The 20,290-nt window shown below is 34.5% G+C and overlaps 1 protein-coding gene across 2 annotated transcripts in view; it reads left to right on the top strand.

Moving 5' to 3' along the window:
• The window catches only part of LOC150094969 (glycogenin-1-like), a 94,919-nt gene that overhangs the window by 59,295 nt on the left and 15,334 nt on the right, over positions 1-20,290 (top strand). For both annotated transcript variants that reach the window (XM_090410921.1, XM_090410922.1), the window contains exon 5: positions 13,235-13,361. In XM_090410921.1, coding sequence (XP_090267047.1) covers positions 13,235-13,361 — 127 coding nt within the window. The remainder of the gene's footprint in view (positions 1-13,234; positions 13,362-20,290) is intronic.

Consider the following 20,290-nt stretch of genomic DNA (forward strand, 5'->3'; position numbering starts at 1 on the left):
GTCTGAAGCAAAAGTGTTGTCTGAACCCCTTGAAATGGATAAAATTGAGTATCGTGTAGTTATAAAATTCTTTGTAAAAGAAGGTTCAACGCCAAAAGAAATTCATTCGAAGTTCATAAACGTTTATGGGCACTCTTCTCCTTCGTTTTCAGCAATTAGAAAATGTGATGCTGAGTTTAAACGCGGTCGTACCAGCCTTGAAGATGATCCACATGAAGGATGTCCAAAAAGTGTAACACCACCAGAAATCATTGATCACGTGCACGATATAGTATTGGATGACCGGCGAGTCAAAGTGCATGAAATTGCTGAGACTATAGGCATTTCAAAAGAATGCGTAGGATATATTTTGCATGAAGAATTGCAAATGAAAAAGCTCTGCACAAGATGGGTGGCGCATTTGCTCACAGCAGATCAAAAACGCACTCACATGAAAATCTCTGAACAGTGCTTGGAGCATTTTAACAAGAATAAAACTGATTTTGTGTGTCTATTTATTACTATGGATGAGACTTGGATTCACCATTGCACGCCAGAATCCAAACAGCAATCAAAACAGTGGACAGAAGCCGGTTGTTCACCGCCAGAGAAGACAAAGTAGGTTCCATCAGCAGGAAAGGTCGTGGCATCGGTGTTTTGGGATGCTAAATACATTTTGTTTAATAATTATCTTGAAAAGGGTAAAATAATAATCGGGGAATATTATTCTGATCTTTTAACCAGACTAGAAAAAAAAAATTCTTGAGAAAATGCCCAGTTTGCAGAAGAAAAAAATCATCTTTCATCAGGACAATGCACCTGCCCACAAAGTTGTTTTGGCAATGGAAAAATTAAGGGATCTGCACTATGAATTGTTGGAACATCCACCCTATTCCCCAGATTTGGCTCCTTCTGTCTCTTCCCAAAACAAACTGTTCCTTGCTGTCAGCATTTTTCTTCGAATCAAGAGGTGATTGCAGCTGTAGAGGGGTATTTTGCAGATCTTACTGAGAACCACTACAGTGACAAGGATAATGGCGTTGGAGCATTGCTGGAATAAATGTATTAGTCTTAAGGGGATTATGTTGAAAAATAAAAATAATTTTGAAATTATAAATTCGTTTTTTCATTGTTAGGCCTAGAACTTTTCAGACCACCCTCGTAAATGTGAGATAAAGGGACTCTTCATGCACATATCATTTTATATCAGAAAAACCTTTGTTATGATAATGTGAACTGTATGCTATCTTGTTCTTCTTGGCTTTGCGTGTTAGGCAATTGCTTGCCTATAATGTTTTCAGGGGTTTAAAAAGTCTTCTGCCCATCTCCTCCTGGGTCTTCCTCTTCATCAATGTCCCTTTGGTTTATATTTCTAGGCAATATTTGGCCATCTGTCCTCATTCATTCTTTCTACAGTTTGTGATGTCTTCTGTTATGTTAATTATGGATAAATGTTTTCTTATTTCTTATCTTGTCTATTCTTTTATCGCCTGTGAGCGGTCTTGGGAACTTCATTTCTGCAGCTTCCACTTGTCTTTTATCTCATTCTCCCCAAGTCCATGTTTCAGTGCCATATTTCAGAATTTGTTTGCCTATTATTTTATATAGTTTTATTTGGGTTGTTCTACACATCTGTTTATTGAAGTGTCTTTTCAAAGTTCCAATGACTGCAAGGAATTTTTGCTTTTATATGCAGTGTTGATTTCTCCATTTGAGGCTTATGTAATTTCCTAGATATTTAAATTTGTTCACTAGTTCTCATCTTTTAATTTGTTTACCTTGAAATGCTATTGATTTCGTTTTATTTATTGAGATTTTCGTGTCATGCTGTTCTATTGTTTTGTTCAGTACGTGTAGATTTTTCTGTAATTGGTCTTCATTTTCAGCAAAAATAACTTGATCATCAGCATACATAAGACTGGTTAATTCTTTATTTCCTATTTTAATTCCTATGATTTTGTTTTTCCTCCACTCTCTTGAAATTTTTTCCACATATATTGAAAAATGTTGGTGATAATCCACTTCCTTGAATGAGACCTCTGTTGGTTTTAATTTTTTTTTATTGTTTCATTATTAATTTTAATATATATTTCTTCCATTACGTTTGCTATTGCTTTTGTGGTTTGAGGTGGAGCTTTCAATTCATACATTATATTGATTAATTTTGTTCTGTTGATTTGATCATATGCTTTCTCATAATCCAGGAAGGCCATATATGTTGGCAGGTTAAATTCTATTTTTTCTATAATTTGTTTGAGTGTAAATGTGGGATCTGTGCAGGATCTTCCTTTCTTAAAGCCGCATTTTTCTTCTCTAATAATTTCCTCGGCCCATGGTGTTAATTTACTTTTAATTATATCTGTATATATTTTATAGCATGTATTAAATAAGGATAATCCTCTGTAGTTTTGCAAATCCTTTCTGTTTCCTTTTTTGAATATGTTTATGACTATTGCTGTCTTCCATTCTTGTGGGATGTTTCCTTCCCATATTCTGTTTAGGAATTTAATTAATCATAATTGAAATGGTTTAGAGCTGTATTTGTATAGTTCTGAATTTATTCCATCTTCTCCTGTAGCTTTTCTATCTTTTAGTTTTTCCAGTATTTTCTTTAGATCATTTAACTGTATTGTTATTCATTTCTTTCTTGCCTTATTGTTTTATTTCAATTTGATTATTATTGTTTAGAAGCTGAGTGTAGTGATTGGTCCATTCTTTTGTGGAGGAGCCTTCTAATTGTAAGATTATCCTTTATTTCTTGAGTCATTTTTTTTAATGATTTTATAGCTCTTTAGTTGAGGTCCATTTATGTCATGCTCTTAACTTGATACAACTGTATTCTATAATAACAGCATTAACCGGCATGTCTCTGCTCATCAAAGTATTCTTCAGTAACCAATTAATCTAATGAGCTGTTTTAGCTACTTGCTGTGTGTCCCCTAAACTTTAACTTCCCATCCACTAACACTCCCAATTCTCTGTCTTCGTCGATTTCCTGTAGTACAACTCCATCAATGTGGTATACAGCTGGTAATCTTTTCACCTGAAAATGCATAACCTTACACTTTGCTACATTATAATGACATCCATTCTCCTTTTCCCAGACTGCCACTGTTCACATCATCCTACAAAATTTTAACATCATTCATCTGTATTAGCTATTTCGGCAAATAACTGAACAGTTCTTCTCAGATTCTTTCCTATATCGTTAATGTACAAATTAAACAGTAGTGGTCCAAGAACAGAATCATGTAGCATGCCACTAGTCACAGGCCTTCTTTTGGACCCTACTCCTGAATAAACTACCTTCTGATATCTCTACATCAACCACCCTCTTACCCACCTTACTAACCCTATATCCATCCCCATGTTGCAGTTTTCTGATTAGAATTCCATGTGGTATCCTCAAAGGCTTTTGCAAAGTCCAGCAGTATCATTGTAAACCCATTACCTTTATCCATCTCAGCTGTGCTGTCACTGTATTATAAAATGTAAGCATGTTTCTGGGACATGATCTACTCTTCACAAAACCACGTTTCCCCCCATATAGTATCCATGCATACATTGAGCTCTTGACCAACTTCTCCTGTACTTCGATAACTGCTGATATGATGATCGGTCAGTAATTTGCTGCATCAGTCTTGGAGCTACCTTTATGTAATGGAACTATTTTCCCTTCTTTCCACCCCCTCCAGAGCTGAGGCTTATATTAAACAATGCGATCAAGGGCAGCACTCACAATTCCCTAGCAGTTTCATGTAAAACTCATTCTCACAGCTGTATTCACATTAAGGTTCTGTAATATGCTATGTGTCTCCATTTCATTTATCTCAGTTCCCATATAAGCCTTTGCGTTTGTCGTTATTGTAATATCTCCACCTGGCTGATACTCTTGTAAAGTATTCACTTAGTAATTCTATTATTTCGACACTGATTCAGTTATCTCCCTGCCATTGCCATTATTTAAATCATTGTGCCAAAAACATTGTTTTTTTTTACTTTCAGCATATCAAAAGAACTGTTTGGGATTCTCTTTAGCCTGCATTGCTAATTTCCTTTCATACTCTTCTTTTGCCTTTCTTTACATACTGGTTATCCTTCTGGCCTGTGCTTTGTAGTGCTTATGTGCCTGCTGGTCACCTTTCTCCTTGAATTCCCTCTGCAATTTTTTCTTTTTTTTGCAGTTCCAACTTGATGATATTCATCCATTTAACTCCCATTTGATTTACTCTCCAGACTCTAGGTATGCAGTCTACCATTACTTGCCTCAAACACTCCTTGACCACTTTCCATACACTACCAGCCCTTGCAGTTTCACATGCTATTGTCTGATCCATGCAATCTCTTAAGCTTGTCATATTTACCATCCCTATAACTCCACATAAATCCCATCTTAACTAAAAATTCCACACATTTAACCACTTCCCAGGTTAAGACCTTATGGTCACTCCCACCAGTCAGTGGCAAAATGGTGATATTCATTATAGACAAATTCTCAGATGCATTTACTAGATTGAGCATTCTCAAACTCCTACTATATTCCATCACATGCTGTGTCAGGTAATTATTCCTTAATAACTGCGTAAATTCCATTTCCTTCATCCCATGTGTCCTCTCCTTCCAATCTGTGTTCCCATAGTTGAAATCCCCCATAATAGTTACCTGCACTCCACTCATTGAATCTATTTTCTGATGCATACTATCTCCATCATCTTTTCCATTCCCTGGTTTATAGCAGTATCCAACTGTATTTTGTTTTGCTGGCCTCTATCTCACACCAGATGGTCTCAAAATGTGCTCTTCTCACTGGCCTGCAGTTGAGCTTCTACTCTCTTTGGTTGCAGTTCATTGGCTATCATCAATAACTCCTCCCCCCAATTCTTTTCTCTCTGTCCTCTCTGAACACACTATACCCTTCGTATTCTATCCCACTGACTATATCATCTTCTGTCAGCCATGTCTTACTAATGCCAATAACCTTTTGCTAGGATGAACTAACCAATGCCAAAAATTCCTGCTGTTTGTTCCTAATGCTCCTGGCATTATTGTACAAAAAGTGAAAAAGCTCCTTAGGCCCACCACTATCCTGACGCTTTATATTAACTATCCCATTCTGGTTTGTTAGGCATATTATACACATATGTCTAACTTAGGATATTATACACATTCTTAGACTCAACTGCCTCACTGATGTTTGCATGTCCACTCAATAGCTTCCCCCCCCCTCTCCTAAAAACTGTAGTAGTTATTGAGAAGGCCTGGTCACATCAAATTTTAGATAATTGGAGTGGTCATTTTAGTACCCCTTTATAAAAAGGGAAATAAAACTAAGGTTTACAGAAGAATTTCCTTATAGGAAATTGACAACTTATACTTCCTATATTTTGCCAAAATTAAATTGGCATCTTCAGAGATTAAGATGCTTGTATTAAACATGTGCATGCAGACACACTTCAGTGACAAAGATGAAACAGGAGAAATACAGGATGACCTAAAGTGCAATAATTATGTCACCTATTGGCTCTGGTTGGATGTGTTGGCTGTTGAACTGACTATCAAACAGTCACTGTTTAACTGTCTATCTGCCCAAAAGGCAAAACACCCAACCAAAGTTGAGTTGTTAGGGTCAGATTTTCACTATTAAGATAAATAGTTGAGAAATCATGGAAATATAACAGGGATTTGTATGTGAATTTTATGGATCTGGAAAGGACATATGGCATGGTACCAATATCAAAATTGAAGATATTCAATTTTGATATTGGAGACTGAATTATGCAATGTACTCCTAAACAAATCCAGTTGAAGTCTATAGAATTTCCTAACTAAACTGAAAATAAGAACTGTAATTAGGAGTACATTGCATAGTTGAGTTGAATATCTTCAGTTTTGGTATTCATCAAAATTTAACTTAACTTATGGAAGTTATAAGAAATAGGTGGAACATTGAAAGCATCAACTGCATCTTGAATGGAGAACCTATAGAACATCATCAAATTCCTGCCCTGTACCCTCAAGGGGTGTACAGGATATGATAGTACTACATGAAAAATTTACATCATTACTAACTTTCTATCAACAATTTTCCTCCAGATCAGTCTGTTACTTGTCAAGACCCCAATATTATCAGATCTTATATTTCTGTCGTCTAAGGCACTTTGTACCCTATCAAACCACCTATATCTTGGTCTTCCTCTGGGTCATTTTCCTGCCAATCTGGCAGAGAACACTTGTTTTGCCAATATTTCCTCACCCATTCTGTTTAAATGACCATACCACCTGAGATTACCTCTGCTAATACATTCCTGGATGCTGACAATGTAGAGTTCTTTCCTAATATCCTCGTTTTTAATATGATATTGCCATTGATGCCATCTGTTCACGCCTCTAATCTTTCTCAGGACTCTCATATCTGCGGTCTCTAGTCTTTGGTCAAGTGTTTTACTTCTGACCCAGCTCTCAGATCCATAAGTTAAAACTGGTTTGAACACTGTCTTGTATACAGCGAATTTAGTGCTCCGACTAATTTCTCTCTTATTCCATATGAAATTTATTCACTTGACTTCCTACTGTACCAGCTTTATTAATTCTGTTGTCTATTTCCATATTTAATTTACCATCTTCACTAAAAATCGTGCCTAAGTAGCTGAAATGTTTTACTTGTTCCACAGGTTCTCTGTTCACAATGCAGTTGACATTTTCGACGATTCTGCCTATTTTCATTGTCTTTTTATTGCTGACCTTCATACCATATCTATTACAACAGCTATTCAATTTAGTCAGGGAATCTTACAAACTTGTAGTGGATTTATTTAGAAGTATAACATTGCCTGCATAAAGCAAAGAGCTGATATTAACATCACCAATTTTGATATCATGTTTATTATCACTTTCCTTCATAATGTGATCCATATAGATAATGAATAACAGAGGGGATAATGTACATCCTTGTCTCACACCAGATTTAACATTAAACCATCTTCCTGTACTTTCTTCAATTCTAACTGCTGACTTACAACTCAAATAAAGACTAAGTATTGCTTGATATAATGCTCCATTGACACCATATACCTGTAGCGTATTGAATAGCTTCTCTCTTGGCACTTTATCATATGCCTTTTCCAGATCTACAAAACTCAAATAGAGATCTTTGTTATATTCCCATGATTTCTCCACTATTTGTCGTAAAGTGAAGATCTGATCCTGACAGCCTCTATTTGGTCTGAATCCAGCTTGTTCTTCACCAAGCTTTTCTTCTACAATTCTTCTCAACCGTTTCTCAAGTATACTTGCATATATCTTACCAGGAACACTCAGTAGGGAAATACCTCTGTAATTCTCACATTCAGTTTTATTTCTCTTTTTATATATGGGTACTATGAAAGCTCTGCTCCAATCATCGGGAATTCGTCCCTCTGTCCAGGCCTTCTGAACTATGCAGTGCAGCCACTGCAAGACTTTTATACCATCATACGTCAGCATTTCTGGTCGAATATCATCTACTCCTGCTTCCTTTCCACATTATGTTGATAGTACCGATCTTTAACTCTGGTGATGTTGAGTTGGAGTGTTTTTTCAGATTTGTTCCAGTAGCTGACTTTTCACTGTTCACCCTGATTTCCTGGTGAAAACAACGGGGGCCTTGTTTAACCTGCCGACGTCCCAGCTGACATGAAATTTTATCATGTTGTACCATCATGTTATAATTTGGTTTAAGCCAGGTACATCTAATTAGGTGTAACTTTTAGTTAGGGTGGCAAACTACATATGGAATAAGAGAGAAGCTAGTCATAATAGTGTTCAAACCACTTTTAACTTATGGATCCTAAAATTTAACTTATGGAAACCAAAATATGTTAAGCATCTTAAGCAACTTTTTTTTTTTTTAAATTAATTTTCTCCTTAACACATGGTGCAGACTACCTTTAGTTTGCACAACTTGTAAAGACCTGCTCCTTTCCTAAGAGATGTTTTATGTGTCTGGAAAGGAAGCAAGAAATAAAATAACCCTCAACTCTTATGTGTGTTCTATTTTGATAATTTTCCTTGTGCTTCTTACTTGCCTTCAAAATGCAATGGTTTAAAACATCTGAGGAAAATTAAAAGCATCTGCTTTTGCTTAATAGGAAGCAGGAAATTGCAGTAAAAGGAACAAAAATAATGGGGTGTTCCATCATTTCAATGTTTCAGTTTCAAATTTCAAGATACTTTATGCTATCTGTCTAGCTAATTGTTGATGAAATGGCTGTTTCAAAACTATTTTTTGATATTAGTAAAGGGCAATTATGAATCAGTACCAGTTTTGTGACATTGTGACTTAAAAATTCAGAGCACCAGTATGGCTTTTGAGTTCATTTATGGCTTGAATCCTAGCTTTAAAAATTCATCAGTTCTTTTGTGTATCCTCAAGGGGTGTGCAGAATAATGTGATAATACGGCATGTTTAAGTTTACATTATTAATAGCATCCTATCAACAGTTTTCCTTCAAATTAATCTCATGTCAAGTCTCCAATATTCTGATCTAAAATTCAGTCTTGTAAATACCAAAACATAATGGTTTCAATCTACCTAATATTAATCTTCTTCTGGATCTTTTTCCAGCCATCAAACATATGCTTTGCTACACTTTTCTCTACCATTTTGTTTAAGTAGTTATATCACCACTTCTTTCTTGCTAAAACTATGCTGACTATCTCAAAATCCAGACTATAATAATTATATGGTGATGTCCCATTTTGTTACTTAGTATGTGAGAAATATCACTTTTGCTGTTGGGCTAGTTCTGTATTGCCATAGGGTCTAGTTTCTAATGAAGGCTCAAAGGTCTAAACAAGCCAGGAAAGTGATTCTTGACCTAATATATAGAATTAAGCACTCCCTGAGTAGAGTGTGCTATTCATTATGGTATATATATAGGAAAGGAACTAGATGTAAATCCAGCTGCTATTAGTAGCTTAGTTGCGAAGATACTCTGCACATGTACTTGTTTGCTTACATTTGAGTAATAACATGTGGGTAGTAAGAAAAATATAATTTCTTGTCAAGTATAATATACCTGACAACCTGTTTATAAACTAAATCAGAATTTAGACTTAATTTTTCTCCCTTAAATGTTTTAGCCTTGTTTTTTCTTGTTCATTAGCTTCACTTGTACATTTTAATCCACTGATTTTGCCCTTTTGTTGATTTAAGTGTTTGAAGGAATTAGTATTTCATATGTCAGCACAGTTGGTTAAGTGTCTTCCCTCTCCAACTATTTTGTGGATTGAATACCACTATGGCAGGAATGTTTGTGAATGTCAGTATATATGATTTCTGTCATGCTGTGAGATCCCCACCCTGCTTTTTTGAAGTTGCTTTAAAAAAGTTTCACATATCTGTGGAGAGGGTTTTCAGATTAACTAACTCTTATCTCACCCACAGTATTAATTATATAACCTCCTATCCCTTCATAGTTGTGATTGTCATTTAAACAAAAAAAATTGGCTATTCTCAGGATGCACATAGGAATATTGCAGTATATATATATTTCTGAGAATGATCATCTTTGGTCTCTTTTCATCCCAGGTGAATATATCAGATTTTGCAGTACATCACTAAATCTGGTTGTAATGAGATATCTATGTCCTGTGAACATGTTGTGGTTCCATTTCAGGAAATTAGAAGTCTGACACTTCATCACCAAAAACCAGTAAAGAAGATATGAAACTACATAGTGGAGACTGAAAGACTCAGGATATAAATTTGGAAACATACCATGGTATGAAGAGCTAGAGATTGATGTTGTGGGGTTGTCGGCCATGAGGCGTTCACAGACTCCAGTGGTAGACTGCATTTTAAAAGTTGATATGATAAATAATACATTTAGGAAAGAACTATGGAAGAAATAAGAAAAGAAGCAACAGATAGTTATGTGTGTAAAGTGTAAGCTCGAAAAGTAACAAGTGGCAGATAAAGAAATGAAGTTGAAATGTTATTTGGCTACTTCATAAGAGAGAACTTGTTATGGAGGTCCGCTGAACAAGATAACTCACTTAGTGCCTATCATACTTCTGAAATTTATTCACCATTCCTTCTGTTAATTCCTTTCCACTTGCTCACTAGTCAGAAATATAGATCTTTACTGGGTGCTCTTTCGGAGAATGACCATCTTTGGTCTCTTTCATCCCATCCCACCAATTAAATCTTTTCAACATCTGTCTAATAACATGCCATCACTAACTTCAGTGCTTATCATACCCCATCTTTACTTTCAGTTTACCAACTCTTCCACCTACATTTTCTTAATCCAACTTCATAGTCAATATTTTGCAACCATAATAACTGTATTTTCTTGTCACTTACATGCCCCTTCATTTTTTCCCGTCTCCCAAACCCAGGTTGAACCAAATCTGAACAGAATTTATCTTGAGTTTAACAGTCATTAATAACAATCACCACAGAAAAACACACTTTATTTATGAGGTCTTGCAGATATGAATAAGATATTAAATGAGATTCTACCAATTTCTTTATTTCCTTTGGTTTTTCTCATTAATTACTATTAAACCATATTTTTACAGAAAAGCACAATTTCCTTATTTTTATTTGTCAGTATTATTTTGGATGTTGCAACAATCTTTTTTTGCATTATTTTTGGCACCTTTGCAATATGTTCCCTCAATTCTTTACTATTATTGCCTTCAGTGCAGTCAGAGCCTTTAGTTTAAAAGATGTAGTTTTGAATTCTATCTAAGATCTGAACTTATTGAGATGGTTCTAATGAATATGTCAGAAGCAGTATTTTTTTTTTCCAGAAACTTGAATTTTTTTTTACCTGTATAAAACAAATTTATACCATTAACATTGACCATAGGGCTCATAATTTTAGTTGGGCTGCTTAGTAGCTTTACTAAATAACTAACCAATAACCCTGTCTGCTGTCACTCCCAGATTCCTTGCTTGATTTGATGTTTTGTTTTTGTGTATTGAAGTCTCAACAATATAATAGTCTAATCCAAAATGCAAAATTTCATGTCATTAAAATTGGCATAAATAAAGTCTTCTATTTTGTTATCTGTCCACAGCATATCTTTTATTCTTATCACTTTCATTAACATTCCATCATTAGCTAAGAACTGAGTGTCCTCCCTACCATTTCACCTATTGAACAGTTTTTAATTGGTAGTAGCCCAAGAACAGAAACTTGTAGCACACCACTGGTCATTTAATTTTTCTGACTGCTTTTTCATAATCCTTTCTGAAAATAAGCAAGCAATTTATTTTCCATCCCTGTTTGCTGTAATTTATCTTTAAGTGACCATATCACCTGAGATTAGTTCTACTAACTCATTCCTGAATGCTAACAAGGATAAGTTCTTTCCTAATATTCTCATTTTTAATGTGATACTGCCATTGATGCTATCTGTTCACTTCACAAATCTTTTTCAGAACTTTCATATTGGTCTAGTCTTTGATCAGGTGTTTTATTTCTAACCCAGCTCTCAGATCCATAAGTTAAAATTGGCCATCTATGCAATATCATGCCTTTCACAAACTCTGGTTATATCACAGTGAATAACATAGTATAGAAATAATTGAATCTTATAAGGGAATTGTAATCTCTTCATAAATTTTTTCTGAATTGTGAGAAATGTTTGCAAAGAAATAATCTGGGAGAGTAATGAAAATAGTATCTGGACTATATAATGAATGTTTGCAGTGAGGATGGATTAATCTCATTTCATCATTTCCTTTTGTTGTGCTTATTGTCCTTTTTTGCATCAAGGATGGATTAAAGGAATGCAAATGCAGAGATTGATAGATAAGAAGAAATGAGGTGGTATAATTAAGATGATATAAGTTGCTGAGAGATTGATACAAAAAGAAGTTCTTGTGGTGTGAGAAGGAAAGTGGAGTATTCAATTATCCTCAAAAGTTCCTTTTTAAAGGTGTTGTGAAGAATTAGATATCTCTGTAGAGGAAGTGGAATGTATTTTTTATCAAAGTCCTTTTATTGTAGAATATATTTAACCAGTACTTTTTTTTGGGAATCCCAGTGCTATTATTAACAGTGACAAAATCGATGTGGTATCATTTTTTCAGTTTTTCCAGCTAGCAAAGAATGTACTGCTACCTACTGTTTTCCAAAAAAAAAAAAAAAAAAGTGCCATGTTTAACCATTTTAATTAAAGGTTTGGAAGCAAGATAAGCATCTGAAATTTTTTTTTTTTTTCCTCATGACCAAGTTTTCAGCTTATGCTTGCATTGACATGTTTATCACATCTGATTTACTTCAGCATGATATTATGCATTGAAGGTTCTGCAAAATTTCAGAATTACCAAACCTTCAGATTTTTGAAAATGTGAAGTTTCTCATGTGATCCATTATATCAGAAACAGTTGCAAAAGTGGACACCAGTCAATGGAAATGCAATCCTGATATTTTTTTTCTTTTACACTCACCTCAAGTTGGGCTACAGTTCTTGATTAAATATAGTATCCCAATAATACATCACTTTTCATACCACCAGACATAGTATGATACCTATTTTCATCTCAACTTAATATTTTTTTTTTTTTACATCAGTGCTCTTATGATACAGATGTGAAGAGGAATTTGAGAGGAAAGTGATGAGAATACTGAAACAAATCATGCATACAGAAAGTTTTTTCCTTTGGGAAGGGGGGGGGATATTTTTCCTGAAATTGGATTGTACATAATTTTGGATACGTTCTGACTAAAGCTTCAGGAGTAATTCACCAATGTTTTATTCTACTGGAATGAAATTTTTGAGAAGTCACTGTCATCTCCTATTGATGAAACCCGAAGATTATCTTTAGTTGACTCTGTTGATTCGTTTGTCTGACTTTCACTGTTGACTCAAACCTGCAGAGACTACAGGAATAGTTTGTTATGGTGGAGTTAAATTGACAATAGTGAATTTCTTTCAGAATAGAATCATGTCTGCAGAACTTTGGTCAGTAATTTTGGTAGTTTGCTATTTCTGCAGTGAGAGTAGACTATTTGTCATATGTAGTAGTTGATATAATGTGACTTATAAGAAAAGTGCTACGGTGTTGCAGTATTTATTAGGGACTTGCCATCAAGCTTTGCTTGATTAAATTCACTTCAGAATATGGACCAACTGAGTAACAACTAAAATGCTATGACATATGCATTTTTATCATATGTAAGAATATATTCAAATTGTAATTATAATTACTTTAAAGTGCATTTTTATTTGTGCTTATGTTTTGAAATTATTAATGTAGGAGGTGATCAAGGTTTGTTAAACTTGGTTTTCAATGACTGGGCCACTAAAGACATCTCCCGTCATCTTTCCTTTATGTATAACATGAATACTAGCACCACTTATACATATATGCCTGCATATAAACAGTAAGTGTATATGAAATTTAATAGTAAATTTTATATAAATAAATAGCTTTATTTTTTCAATGCTTGTTTGTATGTCTCATTATAGAAATCACTTATATACGAAAAATCTTATTTTTTCAATCATGAAAAATCATCTGTTCAGTTTAAGAATGCTCTGGTCAATATTTCCTGATACTAACAGATCTCACCTCTTTCTTGATTACTGTAATCAAGAGAATTTATAGAAGAGAAAAACTATTCTAAAACATGATAAATCACTACAAACTATAATCAGCAATAATAAATTTAGTTTAATCCTTTATCCAAGTGTCATCTCAGTACTGAGATAATGTTATAACGTTTTCTTGACTTTTATTTATTTTTTATTATTCAATCCTTTTCTACCTAAACCTCCTTCAATAATAATCCTACCAGCTGCGACATTTATGTTGTGTTGGTTTTTTTTTTTTTCTTATCTTTATATTGTACCGGCTGCCTGCCTTTTATGTTGTGATGGTTTCTCTACTATCTTATATTTTATTCTATCTCTATTATCTATATTGTACAACTTCTTTATATCCTATCTGCTGCGCGATTTATGTTGTAACCTTTCTTCTTAAATACAACTTCTTTAACCTTTTACTATATCTCCTTGATACACTCTATCAGGTAACACGTGGTACCTCTGAGGGACAATGGAATTTCCTCGAGATTGAGGCAGTACCAGAGTGTCTGAGATTTACCCCTCTTAAAATGCCAAGAAATTTATTTGTTTCGCTGCACCACTCAGCGCTATTAGATTATTTAATATTAAAAACCAAGAGGTAATCTCAGGACAGTACTTAATGATACCAATTAACTCTGCAGACGTGACCAAAATTTACTCTTTTCAAATATCCTGCATAGGTTCGTATTAGATCTTTATAAGCGGTGCATCGGATTCCAGAAATCACAGAAAGTCTTTGTTAGAATCAAAAGCAAGGTTTATTATATTCAAAGGTTGATACACATAAGAACACTAAAATAAATCCCATCTTAAGGGAATTTCAGACAAGGTAAATAAAATTCAAACACTACTGTTACACATATAGATTAACATACAGTAGCTTCCTAAAGTATGAATTATATTAACCTTCGCCAATGCGTTATTCATGTACTATTTTTACAATCGATCTAAAACTCTGTAGCTCTGTCAGACTACACAAGATAACATTCATATCTTTCACAATCTCTTAATATTATGCCAATTCTTCACTTTAAACATATCTTGAATTTCACTCAATATAAAGGCAATTTAAACACAACGACAGATAATCAACCTAAATTCAATATCCTTCTAAAGTCCTAGCAACATAATCCTATCCTAAATCACAAATGTCCTTTTTACAACATGTTAACATGACACAAATCTTTCATTCCTATTCAGTATAACACAAACAAAGTTTACTTATCTTCCCTTTTCGAATCTTTAGAGCTTCATAGGTTCACAGGAAACTTCTTTTCGCGGCGAATATGGCCACCAAGACCGTAACTGCCTATCGGGAGACTTCCGACATCGAAGAGACTCGCGCCCCACGCCACCGCAGAGGAACGGGACACCAGGAAATCCAGGGAAGAAAAAGCCTTGTCTCAGGGTCGCATGACCCTTATATTTCCCTCCTTTTTCAGGGCACTTCTCGCCCCCTTCGATATTTGGCAAACTTTTACGTCATGGCAACCATTGTCTGCCCTGCTAATCGCACGTACGCGGAAGTGCTAGTCGCTCCATCGCGTTACGACCTTTGAACTTGACACTCCCCCAACTGTTGGATTTGTGCTCACATCTTATAATTCTTTTACACAGGTTAATCTCTAAAGCTCTGGTAATGCTTTACATTTTCAAAACTAAATTAAACTCGTTCGCAAATGGCACAAAATACATACTTAATTAACCTTTTCACAACAGAACATACTTGATTTACATATACATAATACTTATTCTACACTTAGAGGCAATTTACTGTATTTATCTCATTCTTTTGTTTGAGATAAGATAGGAATACATAAATTTCCACTCTATCACAATCTAACAACAAGGAGTGATGAGAGCTTGGTCCACCTTTGCTATGAGTTGCACCACCTTACCTCAGTCCTGAAGATATTTTCAGGTGCAAACTTTGTTCGCTTACACTTGGATAAAGGATTAAACTAAATTTATTATACTAACTGATAAGCTTAGGCGTTGATGGTTATTCATGACTTATTTTTCACGGTATTAACAACACCACAAACACTTTTATCCACAAGGATGTTTTATTAACTCTAATATTTTGCTGATTTTCAACTCAGCACATCATCAGAGCACAACACACATGTAAACGTGACAGTGAGTGAGTGAAACAATATAATTGCAAAAGACAAAAGATCTAAAGTCCTATTTTTGGCACCCTCTAATGGGAAAAAAAAAAAAAAAGGCAGCAGTTATCCAGGAGTTTTTCTTAGGATAACCGATGTTTTCATCAGGGAACCAGGACAAACGCTGTGGAGTCAGCTACTTGAACAAATCCCAGAACACATCCCAATTTAAACATCAGCAGAGTTCAAGATTGGTACTATCAACGTAAGAAACATCAATGGAAAAAAAGTAGAACTAGCAGAAGAATTGGATAATTATCAGATAGACATAATAGATGTGACTGAAACAAAGAAACTAATCAACAAATGCAAAATGTTATATTCAGGCAGTAACAATCAGCGAAAAGAGGGAGTATCTATAGTATTCAGCACTAAATCTTTAATATCAGGCAGTATCAAGTAGAGTGATGTAGGCAAATATCAAAACCAGGAATGAAAATACTTCTTGCCTCTCAGGTCGGGAAATGACCTGAGAGGTGAGAAGTATGTTGTGAGGGAGGATGTGAAAGAGTTATTGGAAAAGTGTAAAAGTAGAGGGAGAAGGTGAAGTTTCTGAGTGAAGGTCTGAAGCCAAAAAAAAAAAAAATTTCTAAGAATAAATGAGAGAAAGAGAACAGATAATTTTTTATGGTGATTCTATGATAAGGGGAGTACTTCACGAAAGTAGAACACAATCATGTTTCCTTGTTATGAAAATTAATAATATTAGTGATGCTGTTAGAATGCAGAAAGGGAACATGAAAGAATTGATTGTTCTGGCTGGAACCAATCACCTGAGAGGTGAGAAGTATTTTGTGAGGGAGGATGTGAAAGAGTTATTGGAAAAGTGAAAAAGTAGGGGGAGAAGGTGAAGTTTCTGAGTTTGCTTCCATGCAATGATAGAGGCAAACTGATAAGAAGGGCAAAGATAGTTAATGAATCAATATGCAAGTTGTGCAGAAAGAATGATAAACAATAAATTGCACGATAACCACAGTAATTAAATTTAATGAAATGAAAGTACAGATATTTCATACTGAAAATAAAATACCTCATCAGTGTGTAGAAACATGCAGATCAAAGAAATGAGAATGCAAGGTACATACAGCAGTTGGAGGTTTATCAATTAAAAACTGTCGTTGTATGCCAGAAATTAATATTAATAAATAATATTATTAAAAACTATTTTTGATGGTTACATAAAATAAGCATCTCCTGAACTTTTGGAAAAGAGAGAGAGAGAGAGATGATTGTTCCGATTCAGATTTAGCCGATGTAAAAGGGCTTCACAACTTTCTTTGAAAAGGCATTCATATTTAAACCTGCTTCTATGGAGAAGATGAGCTTCATCCCACTAGATTTAGCATTTAGTATCAATATTTAACTTACCATCTTCACTACAAATCATTCCTAAGTAGCTGAAATGTTTTATTACTTGTTCCATAGGTTCTCCATTCACAATACAGTTGATATTTTCAATGCTTCTACCTATTTTCATTATCTTTGTTTTGTTACAACAGTTATTCAGTTTAGTCAGAGAATCTTGCAGACTTGTACTGGATTTATTTAGAAGTATAACATCATCCACATAAAGTAAAGAGCTGAGATTAACATCTCCAATTTTGATATCACTGCTGCAATTCTAACTGCTGACTTACAACTCAAATAAAGACTAAGTATTGCTTGACATAATGCCCAATTGACACCATACAACTGTAGCGTTTTGAATAGCTTTTCTCTTGGCATCTTGTCATACATCTTTTCCAGATCTAAAAAACTTAAGTACAAATCTTTGTTATATTCCCATGAATTCTCAACTGTTTGTCATAAAATGAAAATCTGATCCTGACAGCCCCTTCCACAATCCTTCTGAACCATTTCTCAAGTATACGTGTGTGAATCTTACCAGGAACGCTCAGTAGGGAAATACCTCTGTAATTCTCACATTCGGTTTTATTTCCCTTTTTATATATGGGTACTACGAGAGCTCTACTGCAATCATCTGGAATTCTTCCCTGTGTCCAAGCCTTCTGAACTATGCAGTACAGCCACTGTATGACTTTTATACCTCCTCCGTACTTTTTCATTTCTGGTCAAATATCATCTACTCCAGCTGCCTTTCCACATTTCAGGCTTTTGATGGTTTTTCTATTTCAAGTATGGATATGTATTCCTGGTCCTTTTGTGTGTTTTTTGACTACTGTGTTGTCACTGATTGTTTCATTTAGCAATTTTTTGAAGTAATTACACCATACATCAAGGATATCTTTTTCTCCAGTTTTCATGTCATCTCTAATTTCTTTTACAGCACTCTTTCTTCCATTTCTGAGCTTTTTCAACAGCCTCCAGAATATCTTGACACCTTCCTGATATTTATTTTCTATGTTCTTACCAAAATCTTCTCATGACTTTTGTTTAGCTAGTTTTACATAGTGTTTAGCTTTCTTACATTCGTCTCTGTATTCTCTAAGAGCATAGGCTGACTTATTCACCAGGAACGTTTGATATGCTTTCTTCTTTTCCTTCACTGCCTCTTTAACTTCCTGTGGAGTTCTGATTTTTCTATCCTTGCAGACAACCTGACCACATGCCTCTCTGGTTGAATCAATTAATATTTTCTTCAGAGCTTTCCACCGAATCTCCAAGGTTTGGTTCCTGTTCTCAAACTCTTTCATTTTTCTTCAATAATCTTTGTGTATTGTAGTCTGCAGTTCACATCTGAGAACTGCTCAACTTTTATTCGCTTTAAAACTTTCTTACATGTTCTTCTTTTCAATATGAAATTCAATTTTATCCTGCTCAAGACTAGATGGTGATCACTTCCAATTTCAAATCCTCTGTACACTCTGGTGTCCTGCAGCAAGGAGAAAATATCACTATCGACAATAACGTAGTCAATGAGACTTTTCTTATTCTTTGCCTTTTCTCTTCATGTGAATTTATGCACATTTTTATATTGGAAAATTGTGTTATGTTAGTAATATCCAGTCTGTGTCCTGAGAAGAAATCCAAGCATTTGCTATTATTCTTAGCTTTGCTCTTTTCTCCAAATTTTCCCAAAATATTTTTGTATGTCTGACAATCATTTCCTACTCTGCTATTTAGATCCCCAACAAGGACTAACTTTTCCTTTTCCACTGTGTCAGTTACTTTCTCTAAAGCCTAAAAAAATTCCTCCATCTACCTTTTGTTGGACCATAGGCACAAATGTCCAGTTCCCCATTCTGATATTTGCCCACATCACTGTACTTGAAATTGCCTGCCATTCCAGAAGATTAGCCTCGTATTTAGTATTGAATACAAAACTACACCTTCTTTTCCTTGATTGTTATTGTCTGAATATAACATTTTGTATTTATTGCTCAGAAAGATCTCACCAGTTTTTGTCATTTTTGTTTCAGTTTTTTTTTTCCTTGAAATGTTCCACAGTAGCGTATAATGGTATATCTCTCAACAAGGATGTATCTAGTTTACCATTATATAATTTTATCTTTGAAAACAGTCTGCCACATGGTCTTTTAATACTGAATTGTTTGCTTCATTATCTAATTGATCAGCAATTCAGATTTTCCTTAAATTAAGCAAAAAAAAAAAAAAGTGTGCTCTTCAAGAAAAATATCTTGTATACTAATTCATAATCCTCAATAAATGGGTAATCACTATTTCAGGTCATCCTTTCACTGGTAATGAGATCAAAATTTTAGCTGAGGTTATGGAATATACATTTATGCCTAAACAGGTTCAGATTTCTTCTGACTACACAAATTTTTACGTAATTGCTGGATAAATATTGAAAGGTGTTTCCACCAGTAACATTTCAAAAATTAATTTATAGCCATTTGGAGAATAATTATAATATCATAATAAACTGACAAAGAAGAGTGAGTATTATGATTAATTTTTCAGTATGTCATAGAAAAATTCTGCAAGAAAGAATTGTGTAAGTTATTGGAAATCCTTCTGAACTCTTAGTAAAGAGTTAAAATTCTGATTAGTATCATTGCATCTTTTGATAAAGATTTGGTCCCTTTCATGGTCAGATTTCAGAGAATATGGATTGCATAAAAATCCACGAAACTGAGATTTCTGTATATCTGATAGTTCTGTTAGTGCTTCTACATATAAAATTGTCAAATACTTATTTAAATTAATTAGCTACAGGATACTGTCAGAAAAACTTCAGATTTTATTTCAAAAATAAGTGACAAAAGACAAGGTTAGGGGTGGCTTACAGAAACCCATTCCATAGAAAAGGTAACTGGCATTATGGTCTGAGTTATTGAGAGGACAGCTTATATCTACAATATACTTACAGGATGAGGAATATCTGGTATTCTGGTGGACAAGTGGATTTGCATTTGGCCATTGCTGATATGCAATACTTCAGCATCATGAATGTTAAGCTCTGAAAAAGGCAATTGTATGGTGGTCAGAATGCAAATCTTCAGGGATAGAAAGAGCAAATGAATGTGATAATGAACAAAGGAAAATTTTGTTACTGTAGATTTTAAAAAAAAAGGGGGGGGTTCTAGATCTAGCCTTCTGTAACATGGGATGTCAAATCACAAATGTATAGT

The sequence above is a fragment of the Typopeltis vanoorti genome, chromosome 21, assembly GCF_054136105.1.
Source record: "Typopeltis vanoorti isolate ZY-2024b chromosome 21, IOZ_Tvanoo_1.0, whole genome shotgun sequence".
In the NCBI taxonomy this organism is placed as follows: domain Eukaryota; kingdom Metazoa; phylum Arthropoda; class Arachnida; order Uropygi; family Thelyphonidae; genus Typopeltis; species Typopeltis vanoorti.